The sequence below is a fragment of the Lingula anatina genome, chromosome 1 (genome assembly GCF_051362555.1).
Source record: "Lingula anatina isolate TDL-2025a chromosome 1, LinAna3.0, whole genome shotgun sequence".
NCBI classification, from domain to species: Eukaryota; Metazoa; Brachiopoda; class Lingulata; order Lingulida; family Lingulidae; genus Lingula; species Lingula anatina.
The window spans coordinates 34,097,365-34,114,718 of record NC_141767.1 but is presented as its reverse complement, the minus strand read 5'-3'; the positions used below and the strand labels follow the sequence as shown (position 1 = coordinate 34,114,718).

The 17,354-nt window shown below is 34.5% G+C and overlaps 1 protein-coding gene across 19 annotated transcripts in view; it reads left to right on the top strand.

The window, feature by feature from the left end:
* Nucleotides 1-17,354, top strand: part of LOC106179099 (myoferlin) — a 48,032-nt gene that overhangs the window by 21,032 nt on the left and 9,646 nt on the right. For 6 of the 19 annotated variants that reach the window (XM_087002851.1, XM_087002849.1, XM_087002847.1 and 3 more), the window contains 23 exons: nt 32-234; nt 541-647; nt 1,109-1,304; nt 1,643-1,795; nt 2,057-2,200; nt 2,337-2,426; nt 2,759-2,838; nt 3,365-3,482; nt 3,866-3,968; nt 4,240-4,370; nt 4,757-4,921; nt 5,343-5,412; nt 8,392-8,469; nt 8,732-8,913; nt 9,274-9,423; nt 9,827-9,871; nt 11,605-11,706; nt 11,919-12,080; nt 12,537-12,735; nt 13,305-13,421; nt 14,472-14,549; nt 15,793-15,860; nt 16,379-16,471. In XM_087002851.1, the coding sequence (XP_086858977.1) occupies nt 32-234; nt 541-647; nt 1,109-1,304; nt 1,643-1,795; nt 2,057-2,200; nt 2,337-2,426; nt 2,759-2,838; nt 3,365-3,482; nt 3,866-3,968; nt 4,240-4,370; nt 4,757-4,921; nt 5,343-5,412; nt 8,392-8,469; nt 8,732-8,913; nt 9,274-9,423; nt 9,827-9,871; nt 11,605-11,706; nt 11,919-12,080; nt 12,537-12,735; nt 13,305-13,421; nt 14,472-14,549; nt 15,793-15,860; nt 16,379-16,471 (2,834 nt within the window). Of the gene's footprint in view, nt 1-31; nt 235-540; nt 648-1,108; nt 1,305-1,642; nt 1,796-2,056; nt 2,201-2,336; nt 2,427-2,758; nt 2,839-3,364; nt 3,483-3,865; nt 3,969-4,239; nt 4,371-4,756; nt 4,922-5,342; nt 5,413-8,391; nt 8,470-8,731; nt 8,914-9,273; nt 9,424-9,826; nt 9,872-11,604; nt 11,707-11,918; nt 12,081-12,536; nt 12,736-13,304; nt 13,422-14,471; nt 14,550-15,792; nt 15,861-16,378; nt 16,472-17,247; nt 17,308-17,354 lie in introns of all 19 variants that reach the window. The other 13 variants (XM_087002863.1, XM_087002852.1, XM_087002850.1 and 10 more) reach the window with 12 other exon arrangements.

The window sequence follows — 17,354 nt, the reverse complement described above, 5'->3', positions numbered from 1 at the left end:
TGAAATAAGATTTAGCATTTGTTATAATTAGGTAATTATGGAAACAAGCTAGATGAGAGTGTCACCCCCTGCGCCTCCACCACCCAGCCTACCAATCCTATATTTGATGGCAACAGCTACTACTACCTCCCCTGGGGGGACACTAAGCCTTGTGTGGTGGTGGATTCCCACTGGGAAGACATAAGCTGGAGACTGGAGGCCCTCAACATGCTCAATAGAATATTGATAAGGCTGGTGAGTATTTAGAGCTCAGAGATTTAATATGTAGGAAAAAGCTTTATTTTATTATGAAGTAAATTTTTGCAATTTGATTTGGAAGTTATACTGATTAATGAAATACTGTATGAATACTAATGAAATCTAAGAATTTTTTGTTTCATCCCAGGTTTATCAGTGTTTTTGGAATCAGATATCGTTTTATATTGATCTCCAAAGACACACTGTATTCAGAATTATTTGAGCAGTATGCCATGTCTAAATCCTGTTAAATACAAGTTGATAGGGAAATACATGAGCCTTTAATTTTTGTGAAATTTTCAGCAATCTCATGTGAAAAGGGTAGAGTTATCCATCAAGTCCAACTCCTCTCTGGAAGAGAGAGCTGAGCTGCTGATAGCCCTGCTGGACCAGCTTATTGCAGACTGCAGGTTAGACATTTCTGAATACTTTCATATCATAACTTAGAACTTCCATTCCCGTGCAAGTATTTGGAAGAACATGAAGGCATACACACTTTAGTATTAAAATTACCATTTTTTTTAATTTTTCATTCAAACTGGTTTGAAACTCTTAAATCTCCAGTGAAATTTGTGATTATTTTTGCTTTATTTGAATTATGCAATGTGGACAATTATATGAATTTCGTGCATTGCTGCTGTATATCAGAGTGCAGTTATTTAGGAGATTTTTTTATCAGAATATAACTTTTGAAACATAGATAGATCATTCAAAATAAAGATAAGTAAGAAATGTAAGACAACAAAAATCCTGCAGGTGGTCCTTTAAGATGTTTTAAATCTGATTTTATTTTTATTGTCAAGTATAAGTAAGTGTTTTTCTTATAAGATCATGATTTCCACAATTTTAACACTTATATTCCTGTATACAGTCAACCCTTGCCCCAGCCAGAGCCAGGCAGACATATACCAAATGAACTGGACGTCCATCTCCAGGAACACCGCCTGGCCGAACTGGACTTTGTCAAGGCTGAGGCCTTGAAATTAAGGGAGAATGCCACTGATGTGACAGAGGCCCTCCAAGAGGTTGAAGGACTTGCTTCTTGTCTGAAGAATATTGCAGTGGAGGTAGGCAATCTAATTTTATTTTTTTATAATTATTTGTTTTGCTTTCTCTTCTTTGTTGCAACTGCCCATGCCCAGGCTTGTCTTTGTCAGTACTCCATTGAATTGGGTATATATATATATATAAATTATGGTGATAATTTTTTGCTGGTATTTTATCATGTTGTGCATGTTTAAGTTAAGCTGACTTCTATACAGATTTCAAAAGGTTAACGCTCCTGGTACTCAGTCGAATTACCTGATTTGCAGGTGTTTGTAAAAGAAGTATGTAAATTAAGCCAAAAGAGAAGAAACAAAAATTCAGAACATAGATTTAAATGTTTCATGTGGTTTATTTCCAGCCACAGAACAGTATGCCAGATGTGGTGTTTTGGATGATCTCTGGGGAGAAAAGGATTGCTTTCTACAGGATACCTGCCAACGATGTCCTCTTCTCAGCAGATGAAAACACAATGGGGAAAGACTGTGGACAAATATCCACTCTTTTCTTGAGGGTGAGGCATTCACCATGTCACATATAGGTTTTTTAAAATGTTCACTTGTGTTGAGTTGTATAAAATATTCCTTAATTTTCAAAAAAATTAATAATAAAATAAGATTTTGAAAGTTTACAGTACAACATGAGACAATTTGGCACTGTTGTTGTATTATCATATATTTAGTATCCAGCTGACAAATTTTTTTCACATAGGACATTTACCAAACCTCCCCCCCCCCCCTTTTGCTTTTTTTAATTGATGTACAACATATTTTAGTGGCCATCGGAAAAGACAACAAAGACCACCAAGACAGACCTCCCTGGCGTGATCAGAGCTAAAATATGGCTTGGTTTGGAGAAAGATGAAATGGAATGGCATAAAATGCAAACAGCAGGAGAACTGGCGGTGTTTGCAGAGACTGTGAGTTTGTGCTTCATTTAGAATAGATCTTTTTTTTTTATACATCATATTTGCATATAATGATACCAATGAAAAACTTCTTTTGATACATGTACCTTAAGACATCAGCTAAAATCTAAAAATTTAACAATTCTAGTATGAAAATCAAGTAGACATGCCCATAGTAGGATGGACCAACAAAGGCCCTGCATTGAGAAGACCAGCCTGGTCTGACAACACAGGAAAGGTAGGATATAACAGAAATATCACATATATACCTTTGGATATGGGGAAAAATCTTGGGTTTCCAAAAATGCATATTAATACATGTTATATATATTAAAAAATTAATTTCTTTTGTTATTCATTTTTTTTTTTGTGTGTGTGTGATTTTGGTTACGTGATGCTCAATATCTATATGTTATAAGAACTTTGATTTTGACCAGCATATTTACAGTCTTTTAAAAAGTTGATTATCTTAATTAAATGTCAGATGTTTTTTAAATGATTTTAATCACCCTGTAATTACCATCAGATATTACTCAGTGCAATAATTGTTGGCAATTTATATGTTCACAGTTAAAACTGAAGAAGGAGAAGTTTGTGCCACCCCCTGGTTGGCGCTGGGAGGGAGACTGGAAAATCAGTCCAGAGCTGAGGTTAGTCCCCGACTTTTTTTTTCCTAAAAAAAAGAAATATTATGGCTTTATATCCTTCCTACCTAGAATTAGTCCATTACTCAAAATGTTCAACCAAAATTCTAGAAATCTGCTAAAGAAGAACTAGGCTCTGATGAGTTAAATTATATCCACAAAATTGATCATCTGAGTACCTTTAGAATCCTTACACCTGTGAACTTCAGTGGCTGAGCATTCTCAGATAAATGGTAGTATAGCATAGTGCTTAGGATTTTAATTTCAGTCATAGTTGTAAAGTAAGAAATTGATTAAACTTATTTATGAGAAGATTATTTTATTGCCTTGAAAAAAGTGAACATTTTTAATTACTGTGCATGCCTGCATCTTTGATACCATTTAAATACTTTAATTTGTGATACACACCTAACTGTTTCCACAGTGACTTCCAAGCCTGCTATCAATCATTTTTCGTTAAATTAAGCAAATATGTCATTGAGAAATACATAATACATTTTAACTGATTAGATTCTGTTTTTCTCTTCTCTAGTCTCCAGTTTGACCGTGATGCTGGGCACACTACTTTCCTGGAAGATGTGTATGAACAGCAGGCCAGATACCCTGGGGGAGCCTGGGGACCCTCTTCACAGAGACCCTGGGCTGATCTGGTCAGTACAGGCCACTCTAGTGACCCTTCTTTAAAGCCTGTCTTAATACAAGTAGTGTGTGTAGATTGAAATAAGTGTTTTGTGTGAAGCCCCTTCATCTTTAAGTTTCATGGCTGTCTAGTTGGAAACCTTGTTAAGAATGATATGATGTGAAATATAATGTTAATTACTTAGCTTATTGTAGTTAGGTGCTATTAGTCAGGCTAGCAAGGGCACAACTTATCCCACAGTATCCTTATGCTTTGAGCATTATATATTTATTTATTTATTTATTTATTTATTTATTTATTTATTTATTTATTTATTTATTTAGGAGGATTTATGTTATGGCAACACACCCCAGAGTAGTTTTATAATTATATTTCATGTATTAATTATTTCAGAAAGGGGATCCACTGTCCTCCCTGGAGGAGTTTCCTCTACCTGAGGGTTGGAAGTGGGATGATGCTTGGCAGGCTGACCTCAATAGAGCTGTGGATGAAGAGGGTAAGATTGGATTATTTTGAACCTTCTCATCATTTAGTTGGAAAGGCGGGGGAGTTACCGTGACAAGTATTTATGAAATACACAGCACCAATGCACCAAAAGTTCAAAAATTCTTTGGAAAAGTGAAAAACCCAAAATCATATGTTGGCAAAAGCAAGATATGAACCCCACCTGAAAATGAAAAAATACTTTGTTTCTTTGATCAAATGTCAATTTAATGCGTATTAAGCTGTAAATGTGTTCATATTAAGCAACCTATTCTGTTTATTAGGTTGGGAGTATTGTGTGGAGGCAACACTGGGCAGCTATGGACCTGTGGAGAAGACATTTCACCTGTGTAGGAGAAAGAGATGGGTGAGACAAAGAACTCTGGTGGCAGATATGAAAAAACTGGCAGAAAAGGTATTGGAAAAATATTGCTCACTGGATTCCATTTTTAATATGAAGAATTAAGAAACTTTCAGAGTATAATCACCTACTTTTAAAATAAGAGCTGTAAATAAATGATATCAACTTCCATGGTGATATATCTCAATTTCATACCAAAGGATTCATATTATATATAAATATTGAACCTTTTGAAAGTCTTGGTAAATGGATATTCGTTTATGTGCATTGGTTTGTAATTACCATGTTTTATTTCAGTTTGATTATTATTCCATAGCTTGGTATATCAAAAACATACTGAAGAAACCTAGTATAAGTTCCATGATTTATTTATTTGTAGTCATACTTTTATCTGAGTTTAAGCAAAGATTTAATCTCTAAAATTTAATGCTTTATTCCAGGAAAAGCAGCAAAAGGAGGTGCTGGAAGGCTGGGAGTATGCACCATTGTTTGGCATGAAGTTCCACCTGAAGGAGAGAAAGATGGACATGGTCAGGAGGAGGAGATGGCACAGGAAGATGGTGGCAGAGACCAAGGGAGCAAGTTGTTTCTTTGCCATTCAAGATGTAAGGAGTTTTCTCTTTCAGTATATTAACCATTTAATGTTTTAAAAGTCTTCAGAACCAGGTAGATTTGTTGAAGTCAAGTTTATTTCACTACTGCAGCCCTGAAGTCCAAGAGTGCATATTAGTTATAATTATTTAAATTATGTCTCAAGGTAGAAATAATGACATTTAGCCTCAAAATTATGTTAAATACAAAACTTATATGTGTAATCAGGCCCGTAGCCAGCAATTTCAAAGGGGGGGTTCTTTTTCTGAAAAAGTGGACCTTTTACCATATAATCCCCATGTACCTAGGTCAAATTTTACCCAGAGTGGACCTTTTTCCAGCAAAAAGGGGGGTTCTTTCGAACCCCCCCGAACCCCCCCTGGCTACGGGCCTGGTAATTGAATAAACACGAACTGCATGTATATTGATTTTCAGGATGATGACAAGGACAAAGAGAAATATTCAACAGCATTAGCTGTGCCAAGGATGTACTTGACTTTCAAGAGTGAGTACAGTGATCAGATATGTTGGGTTTGAATATCATTAAGTCATAAATATTTTTATGTCAATTAATTTGGGTTAAAATGTTTTTCTGTAGTATGTATTTTCATATTAGTAATATAAAAATAGTCTTCTGTTGTTTTTCTTTGGCGTAGATTGAAGCATTAACAAAAATATTTTATTATGAAGTCAATACTTTTACATACTAGAGGCAGTGGTTTAAAGTAAGACTTCATGAATTGTAGGCAATTAATGTAGAGTTATTAAATTCCTAAGTTTTGTGAATTTTTCTTTTTATTATGTACAGACACAGATGTGTCTGTACATATTGCCATCACCTGCGTCTGTCGTCGCCGATGGCGATGCCGATGGCGATGGCGATGCCGGCGCCGTGCACTTTCCTTGTAAACACGATAAGTGGAGGGCAGTTTTACTTTTTGGCTTTATATTTACAGAGCTGATGAATATTCATAAAACGCAGGTCAAGTTCGAAAATCAGCATGATCGGGCCATTCTTGTAGAAGTTATGCTGTTTTTTCACTTTTCAGCATATTTTTCACATTCCTCAGATTCAATTCTTAGGCATGTTAACAGTCTCATTATTAAACTAATAAGATACGTAAAAGTGTTTGTTTGACATTTCCTGCATCTTTACAATATTGTCAGTTGATTTTGTAAAAATGATGGTAAACTTATTATCGTGTATTGTGTAATTAAGTTTCAAAAATGGAAATAAACTCATATCATTGCAGTTTGTCAGATTCAATCATTCACTATGTTCAGAATCTCAGAATGGAAGAAATTGGACATTTAACACTGCTCTGTTGATATTTTTCCCATCTCATCAATTTTCTTAGTTGATAATATAAAAATGGCAGAAAACTGTTAATTTTGTTTTATGTTAAAAATTGTTAAAAATGGAAAAAAAAACATTTCAGAACAGTGCTGTCTTGTTTACATTTTGGCATTTTCAAGTTGTGACTTTGAAGTTCCATGGGCCTGAAGACCTTTGCTAGTCACATTTTCTGAATATCCATGATACTAATATTTTATTATTAAAAATTGATGGTCATCATGCTGTTAAACATTATGTAATATTGCATCAAAATTTGAAAAAAACCTATTTTGGGCACTGCTCCTATGATGACCATTTAAGGGAAATCATGTCACTTACTGTTCTCAAACAGTACAGTAAATATATATAGATGTGTCTGTACATATTGCCATCACCTGCGTCTGTCGTCGCCGTCGCCGTCGTTGCCTTGCACTTTCATTGTAAACACGATAAGTGGAAGGCAGTTTTACTTTTTGGCTTTATATTTACAGAGCTGATGAATATTCATAAAATGCAGGTCAAGTTCGAAAATCAGCATGATCGGGCCATTATTGTAGAAGTTATGCTGTTTTTTCACTTTTCAGCATATATGCAACACTGTAAACACATTTCAACAAAAACCAATAGGCCTGTTGTCATGAAACTCACAGGAAAAATTGATCTTACTAAAACGCAGGTCAAGTTCGAAAATCGGCATGATCGGGCCACTAATTTAGTAGTTATGCTTTTTTTTCTTTTTTCAGCATATATGCAACACTGTAAACACAATATAAGAAAAGCAGATCGGCCAATTGTCATTAAACTCACAGGAGTGGTCAATCCTGCTAAAACACAGGTTAAGTTCAAAAATCAGCATAATCGGGCCATTATTTTAGAAGTTATGCTGTTTTTTACATTTCCTTACATTCAATTCTTAGGCATGTTAACAGTTTCATTATTTAATTAATAAGATAAGTAAAAGTGTTTTTTTTGACATTTCCTGCATCTTTACAACATTGTTAGTTGATTTTGTAAAAATGATGTTAAACTTGTTATTGTGTATTGTGTAATAAAGTTTCAAAAATGGAAATAAACTCATATCATTGCAGTTTGTCAGATTGAATCATTCACTATGTTCAGAATCTCAGAATGGAAGAAATTGGACATTTAACACTATTCTATTGATATTTTTCCCATCTCATCAATTTTCTTAGTTGATCATATAAAAATGGCAGTAAACTGTTAATTTTGTTTTATGTTAAAAATTGTTAAAAATGGAAATAAACCCATTTCAGAACAGTGCTGTCTTGTTTACATTTTGGCATTTTCAAGTTGTGGCTTTGAAGTTCCATGGGCCTGAAGATCTTTGCTAGTCACATTTTCTGAATATCCATGATACTAATATTTTATTCTTAAAAATTGATTATGCTGTTAAACATTATGTAATATTGCATCAAAATTTGAAAAAAAACTATTTTGGGCACTGCTCCCATGATGACCATTTAAGAAAAACCATGTCACTTACTGTTCTCAAACAGTACAGTAAATATGTACAGATGTGTCTGTACATATTGCCATCACCTGCGTCTGTCGTCGCTGTCATCGCCGTTGCTGGCACCTTGCACTTTCATTGTAAACACGATAAGTGGAAGGCAGTTTTACTTTTGGGCTTTATATTTAAAGAGCTGATGAATATTCATAAAACGCAGGTCAAGTTCGAAAATCAGGATGATCGGGCCATTATTGTAGAAGTTATGTTTTTTTCTTTCACTTTTCAACATATATGCAACACTGTAAACACATTTCAAGGAAAACCGATAGGCCTGTTGTCATGAAACTCTCAGGAGTAATTGATCTTACTAAAACGGAGGTCAAGTTCGAAAATCGGCATGCAGCCTGAGTTGGAAAAGCAGTCTAATTGGCTTCTTTTTCTGGAAGTTATACATTTTCAAAGTGTGAACTTGAACTCTCATGGGCCTGAAGCCTTATGCTTGTTACACATTTTACTTTCATTGGTATTATCTGTTGAGCATAATTAAAATTTGATGTTGAATTTACAGTTTAACATAATGTACTTTTGCATCAGAATTGACAGTAGCCTATTTTGTGCATAGTTATTTCCTGCTTTTTGTCTGTACATTTGACAGCTTTGCTGCCTTGTTCTTCCAGCTGTTCAGAAGTATCAGTTACGAGCCTATTTGTATCAAGCCCGGGATTTGCTTGCAGCAGACGACTCCGGTGTCTCAGGTAAGGAATAAATAGTAAGACAAAATATGTCTTCCAAATCAGTGAAGTCATCCAGAATATCAACAAGTTAAACCTTTTAACTTTTATTCAAAAGGATTTGCTTTACACAGTTGTAGAAGGAATTGTCCCCAAGAATATCACATATTGGACGTATTATGTAAGGTACTCTGAGCTTCCAAGTGTTTTATAAAAATCTTACTGGGGACATTTTAGATATTTGTACAAATATGTATTTCTGATGATGCTCTTTGTGTATTTCCAGACCCCTATGCCGTAGTCTCTTTCCACACACAAAGTCAGACAACAGAGAAATTGAAGAAAACACTGTGCCCAACCTGGGATCAGACCCTGCTGTTTGAGGAAATAGAAATTCATGGTGATCCTCTCCTCATAGAGCGCCAGCCACCAGAGATCATCATTGAGTTCTTTGATCACGATGTGGTGGTATGTATATGGCTAAGAAAAACTCACAAAAATTGTATTAACATTTTTTTCATCAAAGAAGTTTGTTCATTGAGATAAAACTTAAACTTTTCAAATACATTGTGTATTGATAACAGTTTTCATTGGTTCAAAAGTTAGCCTTTTTTAAAGAAACTAAAGATGTTTTTTTAACCTTTGAGGCATGATATTTTAACTTTTTATAAGCCATGTCATCCCAACTTCTGGGGCTCACACTGAAAAGTCATTTTGTTCCAAGGCCAATTGATGAAAGGTTGAACCAAAAAAAAAAACAAGAAATAATTTACCCGGTACTTGTTTACCAAAATTTGTATATACTACATGTTTATGTTGTATCACCAGGGCAACCCAGACTACCTGGGACGTGCAATAAGTGTCCCGGTCGTCTTCCTGGATCCTTCTCAGTACAAGCCCACCAGACTGAACTGGGTCCCCATCAACAGAGGAAACAAGAGTGGAGGAGAACTACTGGCAGCATTTGAACTGTTTGCTGTAAGTTCTGTATTATTGATCTCTTTGGGACAATTGTCAGTGCTTAACACAACCATGCTTACAAATACCCACCTCTAATAAAGGAAAACTACAGCAATATTTCATCATTTTCATTTTAATGATTTAATTATGAATATACCTTAAACTTTCTATTACCATTTGTATTATAGCTTATATTGCTCCCCCCTTTATTCCCTGATCATTTTCCTTACTGTGCTCTTGTACGAAGGATGATCATTTTCCTTACTGTGCTCTTGTACGAAGGAAATAGGAATGTCAGGAAAATACCCAAGGAAATAATTAAATCATTCAATTTTGATATAGGAGAAGGCTACATATTTTCAGGTTATGAAATGCTCAGGACATTAAAAACTTTGTGCCATTTTATTTTGTATCCCCCCAGATACCAGAGGAAAGTATTGTTGAGCAAAGCATCGGTGAACCAACGGTTTGTAATGCTGCATGCGGCATTGAGCATGGACTATTTGTAGTTAATAGGGCATCTCCCTTGGCCTGCTTATCCCCTCCCCTCTTGACCCCCCAATGCCCACCTCTACCCCCACCCCAAAAGCAATATGCTATTTTGAGCTACAATTGAGATCTGACCTATCTAAAAAAATTTTTCTGGAGACAAAAATATATTCAAATTTTGAAACACATAATACATGAAGTTTACCTTAAAAAGTATAGGAATTGAACCAGGCATAAATGTTGCTTCAGATAGTGGCTTGAAAACATCAAACATGAATCAGCCCCCAAGGTAATAATGTTTACATGATATACTGCATAGATATTAGCAATCCTGTTTACACTGAGTGGAAAGTTTCCACTCTCCTACTGCATACATGCATTAGTTGCATCAGCTTCCTACCATTATTGAATATGTTCTTAAGTTTTGACACATTTTGCATTTTCTGTCATCAGAATTATCCGTCAGGGCCATTACTGTTGAAAATACTCATATGTTTTGAAACAAAACTCCCACATTGCCAAAATAGCATGCAGTTGTACAATTATGTTGATCATGAAATTTATTGCAACAGTACTTGGTCTTAGTATATCATCAGAATATAAGTTGCAGTACATGATATTTAAAAGTTACAACAAAAACACATGTATACAAAAAATGCTTCTACTAGTGCAATGCCAAGGTATGAAGTATAGACATACTTCAGAAAGTTTTGCCACTGCCTGATGCCCTCTGCCCAATTGTTTTTCTTTAAGATTAAATTTTATAGTTCTTAATACTCACAATGGCAACTTAGGTAATTGTGATGGTTGTGCACACAGAGAAGATTCACTTTTATTTTCAGATTTTAATTGTTAACTAACAAAGCATGGGTTAAATGAAAAGGGTATTGTGTATTAGGGTTCATTTTGATCTCTGTACTAAGTTTTATGATTAGTTTTTTTCTTCTGGAAAATGCTTTGTGTGTTTTATTTGGAATTTACTAATTACAGTGATTTTGATGATTTATATTTGTGATATTTAAGCACTTTTACCTGACTTTGTACCAAGTCTCAACATATTTCTTTTTCAAATGGACATGAATTAGGTAATTCTTGATATATTCTACACAAGCAGTTACCATATCTCTGGAAAACTATTGTAAGAGGAAGAAGAAGCAGGGGTGGTTTATTACTTAGAACAGAGATGCAAAAAAACAGTATGACATCATAAAGTGAAAACTGCTCATCTCAATCTGATCTAATGCTGTATTATATGGCCTTGTTTTTTCACATCATGACTTGAAGTAACCAAATATGAGGGTGCCCCTTCCACCCCTTCCTTGTCATTTCTCAGAGTATAATGATTTTACATCAGATTTGCCATTGGGAAGCAAGACTTGTTTCCCTTCCATCCTCACTTAACAAAATCTAGGTTACACCAGTTATCCGTCATTGGAGGGCTGGTATTTGTATGAGAAAAGTAATCTAGCTTGCATGTGCTGATTTAATGGATACTCATACAGATTACCACTAATTACATGTGTATAAACTGCTTAGATCTATTCACTTGGTTTATTCAAAAGCTACCTCATGCAAGTAAACTTAACATCTGTCCTTGAGGATGAAAATGAAAATTGAACCTGAAAATTACAAGATAAAATTGATATACATCAAGTTAATTGTGTGAACTAGAAATTATATGTTCTTATTTTTCTCCTTTTTTTTTTCTAGATGACGGACAGAAAAGACTTGCCATTCTACCCACCCAAGAAAGGAGAAAACTTTATTGTCCCCAGTGGCATCAGGCCAGTAATGCAGAGGACAGCAATTGAGGTATGGAAAATTCCACAAATTATAGGCACCGAAGAATAATATTTGTGGTCAGGTACCCCCCCCCCCCCCTGAAGAAAAAAGAAGAAAAAAAAGAAGGAAGATGCACACGCACGCACACACATACACACACATACACACACACTTTTTCAGGAAAAAACACTGAAACTGCTGGCAAGATACCTGTAAAATGTTAACTATATTCTATATTGTAGGTTCTATGCTGGGGTGTTAGAAATCTGAAGAAGTACCAGTTGTCCAGTATCAATTCACCAGCTATTGAGTTTGAATGTGGTGAACATCTTCAGACCACCAAAGTGATGAGAAGCGCCAAGAAGAACCCAAATTTTGCTGAGCCTCTCTTGTTTTTTGATGTGGTAAGGTGGACAGGAATATGAATTGTATAATTTATGACCTCATTTTTAACAGTGAAGTATAATAAAAGTTCTAGAGTTTGAAAACAGTTAAAGTTTTGGGAGTATTTAAATAGTATTTTGAATTTTAGAGTAAAACTGCTATTATAAATTTAATTGGGGATTTAAGCTGTTACTATATTATCATAACGATATTTATTGTGACATTCTTAGATCATACATCCATATAAATGATTAGAAATAAATACTTTGACCATTGCCTTTTCTGAATAGAAATATATATATATTGATGCAAACCCTTAAAAGTGTGTTTTAATTCAAGGGATTGTATAATCAGCAGTGATAGATCGAGATATGGATAAAAAGAACATGAGATTCTTAGGATAATCCAACTAAGCTGTTTTTTTATCTGCCAGGTAATGTAAAAGAAATGCTTTAAAACATATCTCTTGGTTTCAGATGTTACCTAAGGATGAGCTTTACATGCCTCCTATGAACATCAAGGTACGAGATCACCGTGAGTTTGGTCGTAGACCCGTGGTGGGCAGATATTCCATCTCGTCCCTGAAGGAGTACCGCTGCGACCCCACCGAGTCTCAGAGTTTGTTGGAAACAATGGGGAATGGGCCTGGAACACCTACACCCAGTACCAGCAGAGGTAAGACTAGGGAGAAGTAGACGTAGATAATGGGACATATAATGGGTTCCCACTTGAAACTGCCAGTAACCATGTAATGTTACTTTTAGAATATTTTGGTCATCATACTTCCTGTTATTTATAAGTCCTTGGAGTTAAAAACTTCTGAAAATATGTTCATACTTTATTTATAATTCTGATTTATATGTACCAGTTAAAAGGGCGTTTTGATAAGAAAGGGCACTGTGCTAATTAAAAAGTTACTCAGTTTTTCAGTTATTTTTATGATGTTAATTCTGATTATATAATATATATAATGTAATACATGTTGTTTGGACATCGGTGATGTCAGTTTTCCCCAGTGTTCATTAATCAGTGAGTTTACTAATAAAGAGTGAATGCCTTGCCATGCTGCCCTCAAAACTAATAGTGCATGCATGAATTCTGTAATCAAGAAAAAAATTTTTGAATAAGTCCGTGCACAAATAACTTAACAAATTTGCAAATACCCACAAAGTTTTTTAAAAAAGTCACTCAAAATATGACTTCTCACTCATAAGATATTTTCTATTCTTTTGTCACTTGAAAAGTTATGGGTACGTTGGATTTGGCCCAGTCTCGTATGGCGGAACTGTCGGGTAAATTCCGAGGATTAACGGGCATAGGATCTCCTAGCACCAGTACTGAGACTGATCACTTGGTCAAAGGTAGCTGAGAAAAAAAAAATTTTTGGACCTTTGGGAGTTTTAATGTTGTTTGACTATTATACTTATACATCTAATCCTATATTAACCCAGGTTGGCTTTTGCTTTGTGAATGTTATCCCCTGTGGTGGTTTCAAAGGACAGATTTTAGGGATGATATGATTTTCAATAAATTTCTTTGAAAAATCCCCATCTGACTGATTCTTCTGTCTTCCCAGGATCAGTTCTTATTTTTTCAATACCCCTGTATGTCCTTATACCTTACTGTGGAAAGTAGACCTGTCTAACTGCTCTTATAAATGTCATTGTGGTGATGTTAAATGTTCTCAGGTTGCCCTTCCCAGATTTAAAAAAAAATTCTGTAGATGTCTTTTAGAAGCATAAGTGCCTGTTACTACATGAAGAAATCTTGAAATTAATAACTTTGTGTTTTTTTTTCTAATTTAGGTAAAAATTAGATGGGTTTAGATAGAATTGACCCCCCCCCCTTTTTTTTTTTGCTACATAGAATCAGAATGTTTTATCTTAAAACATATCATTTTCTTGACTACCACTCAGTTGCTCTTTCTCAATGCATGGCATGTGTAAACTGCATGTCCCCAAGCTACCCATGCAACACCCAGCAATGAAGAAACTAACTTCTGAACCCTTTTGTTCTTTATTTTTATTTTTTAATATTTTCAAGTTGCACTTTATACTTAATCTTTTACCCTTAAACCCCCAATATTTACCTCCCCCTCAGATTGCAGATATTGTGAGATCGTGTATGAATCTCCTGTGATTTTTGACACTGAATTCCTTTTAATTTCAGGTCTTTATTTTAAAGTTTGCCTGATAAACAATGAAACAACTCATATTAAGAGAATGAAAATGTTGTTTTCAATGCAGTTTATCCTAGGCTCATACCATACCTTGCTGTGCATATTCAGTATTTATGCCCAAGCTACAGTCTATTACAGGCACAAACAAATACTGCTTTATCTTAGACTTTTTCCACAAACTTTTTTTTATCCATACACCATATATATATATATTTCTGCCTTTGCTCACCAGACCTTGACCTTGAAACTAGTAGTACTGGGAAATCTGAACAGGAAACTGACATGCTTATGGCCAGTAGCCCTCAGTCAGGTGGGTTAGCATGCCATGCTGGCATGCAGAAAGAACATTGGCATGTGGGCATGCTGGCATGAGGAATGTAGGCATGAGGAATCACAGGTGTCCACTGACACTTCCTCTCACACACAAAAGAGACACTTCCTTCTTTTTTTGCCCCCATTCCCCCAAGGTGGGTTCTTGGCATGAACCTAATGTTATTTTAATGGCATGGGCATACAGATACAGTTATAGGCATGGGTCTATATTAAGTATATACAGTAGGTTAAATTGACAGTAGACACTGTATTAATGGGTGTGGCCAATAGTGGCACATAGTTTGATGTTTCTGAAATATCTGGTGGTTAGTTTTTTTTGGGGGGGGAAATGTAGAAAGAATTTTAAGGTTTTATTTTGATGTGTAGTACTTACGATAGCTAAAACTGATAGCGTGGTAGCATGTTTTAGAGACGTTATTTGGTCTTGGATCAGTGAAAACTAATCAAAGTATGATTTGTATGATTTGTATCAGGTTACTTAAATTTTTGTATCTACATACAGCTTTTGTCGCTTAATATCTTGAATTTTTTTATTTTTTGTACATCTCACTGTTATGCATCTTTTCACTTGAACTGCACTTTTGAGTAGAGCATGGAAATGAGTTGATGCACCAAGCAAGTTTGTTGATAAGTTTTTAGTATATAGCATTTGAAACATGTTTGGTTTTTAGTGAAATTTTAGAAATTTAGTGTTCTGACTTCTATCCATAATCCCAAAATTTGGCTTAATATAACTTGCTCCTATAACCTAAGTAATAAAATGTCCATATGATACCTGTACTTATATACATCCTTAATTCCCATTGTTATTTTTTTCACGGATTTGTTTATGTTATAACTTTAAACAAATGCTGTATAAAATTGGAATTGGAAACCCCATGTTTTTATAAATATTTTGGTGTTGGTAATTTCAATTTATAAGTTTTATGATACATTTAAATATTGTTTCTGTTTTTACAGTTTATGAAATCCTCCATACAGTAACATTTAAATGTGTCGTTTAAGTAACTGCATATATCAAATAGCATGGTATAGATTGATTGCCATTTTCAAGGCAATTAAACATTAATTATGAAAGAAATAAGTTATAACTGCTGCTTGAGATACCGTTACAATGCTAATAATATGTTATTCTGGAACTAATATTATTTTACAACAAATTTTCATTTAATTCCCTGTTACAATTGTTGGCTTATATATTTAATGCCGTATGTTTTTAGCCAAGACAGACGCAGTGGTGATAGAAATGCCTCAGGAGGAAACTGGAGAAGTAGCTAAAGTAACTAAGGTATGTTTTCCACTGGAGTTTGAATATGTATTTATTTTGTAGGAAAAAAACACCGGATTGTAGTAATTAATTCTGAAATTATCTCTTTTCCAGTATTTTTATTATTTTATTATTTTGTACTTTTGTTTTGTGAGTACATTTTTGTGCACATGATATTATGTTTGAGTCCTATTTTTTTCAAAATCAGTTTTTTAAGATCTCATTTATAAATCAGTCCTGTGTCAATCATTTTCACCCATTACATATATATTGCATATTTATTAATTTTTTGTTATCAAACCCTGCACTTACAAATAAATGGATCTGTCTCCAACTCACCAGTTTTCTGTGGAACCATTAGGTCAGATGGCTTACTGTTGGACTGCTAACTGGATTATGATGTCACTTAAACTGGTTCAGTCCTGGTTAGGCGTTTTCCATTGTTAATGCACCTCGAGCTAATCTGGATCATTTTATTTTACAGAATTGTAAATTATTTTAAAAATAAAAATTATTTTCTGTTCTCACACTGTTATCAGGGCAAACAGAGTAAAAAGATGCCAAAACTAGCCGACTTGAAAATTCCCAAATTACCTGATTTTAGTCTTAATATCTTCAAAAGTCAGGAAGAGGTTTGTTAAGTATAAGTTGTTGTCATCTTTGCCACCTATCCTGTGGGGTTTGTAGGGTCTTTATTGTAGTAGGAAGCCTTGGTATATTTCTTCCAAGTCAAAATATACCAGTATATCTGCATACATACTCCTTGTGTGCTTGGGATTATTAAAAGTTTTTCATCACACAGAATAGGAACAGATAAATATACAAGAGATCACCTGGTTTATCTTTTCAAGTTTGATTTGGTTTCCGAATAAAAATATAATATGTAAAATATATTCATTAAATGATATTTGATGGTCTGCCAAAGATCAGGAGATCTTTGTTTCAGGAGAATTTTCTGTGTGTGATGATAAACTTTTATATAAGTCCAGATAGTCATATGGTTTTCTTATATATTTTATATATGTTGTCACCTGCTTTATGATACTTTCCTAAAATTTCGTATGTGTGTGCATGTGCATATGCGTGTGTGTGTGTACTGCATGAATGCGTGCTTATATGCTTGCATTTGAGAGTGAGCATGTGTGCATGGTAGCTGCATGCATTCTAGTACATATCAAAAACCAAACAACAATTGTTGAAAATTGATTGCATTATAGCATGCAGAGACCAGTATGATAAAAGGCATAGTGGCATGAAAGACATTGACTGCGTGAAGCATGTATGTTGTACAAGTTCTAGCTAGATAATTAAAAGTTTGTTTTTCAGAATATTTGCATAGCTCATTTTTTTATGACATTTAGCTAGCAAACAATGATTTTTATCTTGTAATTTGATTCTCTATGAACAGTTCGGTCTTAACCTAATAAACTGGGGTAGCCTAGCCTTGGACAGTGAGGAAGCTAATGTGGTAAAAATCTTGTGTGCAATTGTAGCACCTCATAGACTAGTTCACAT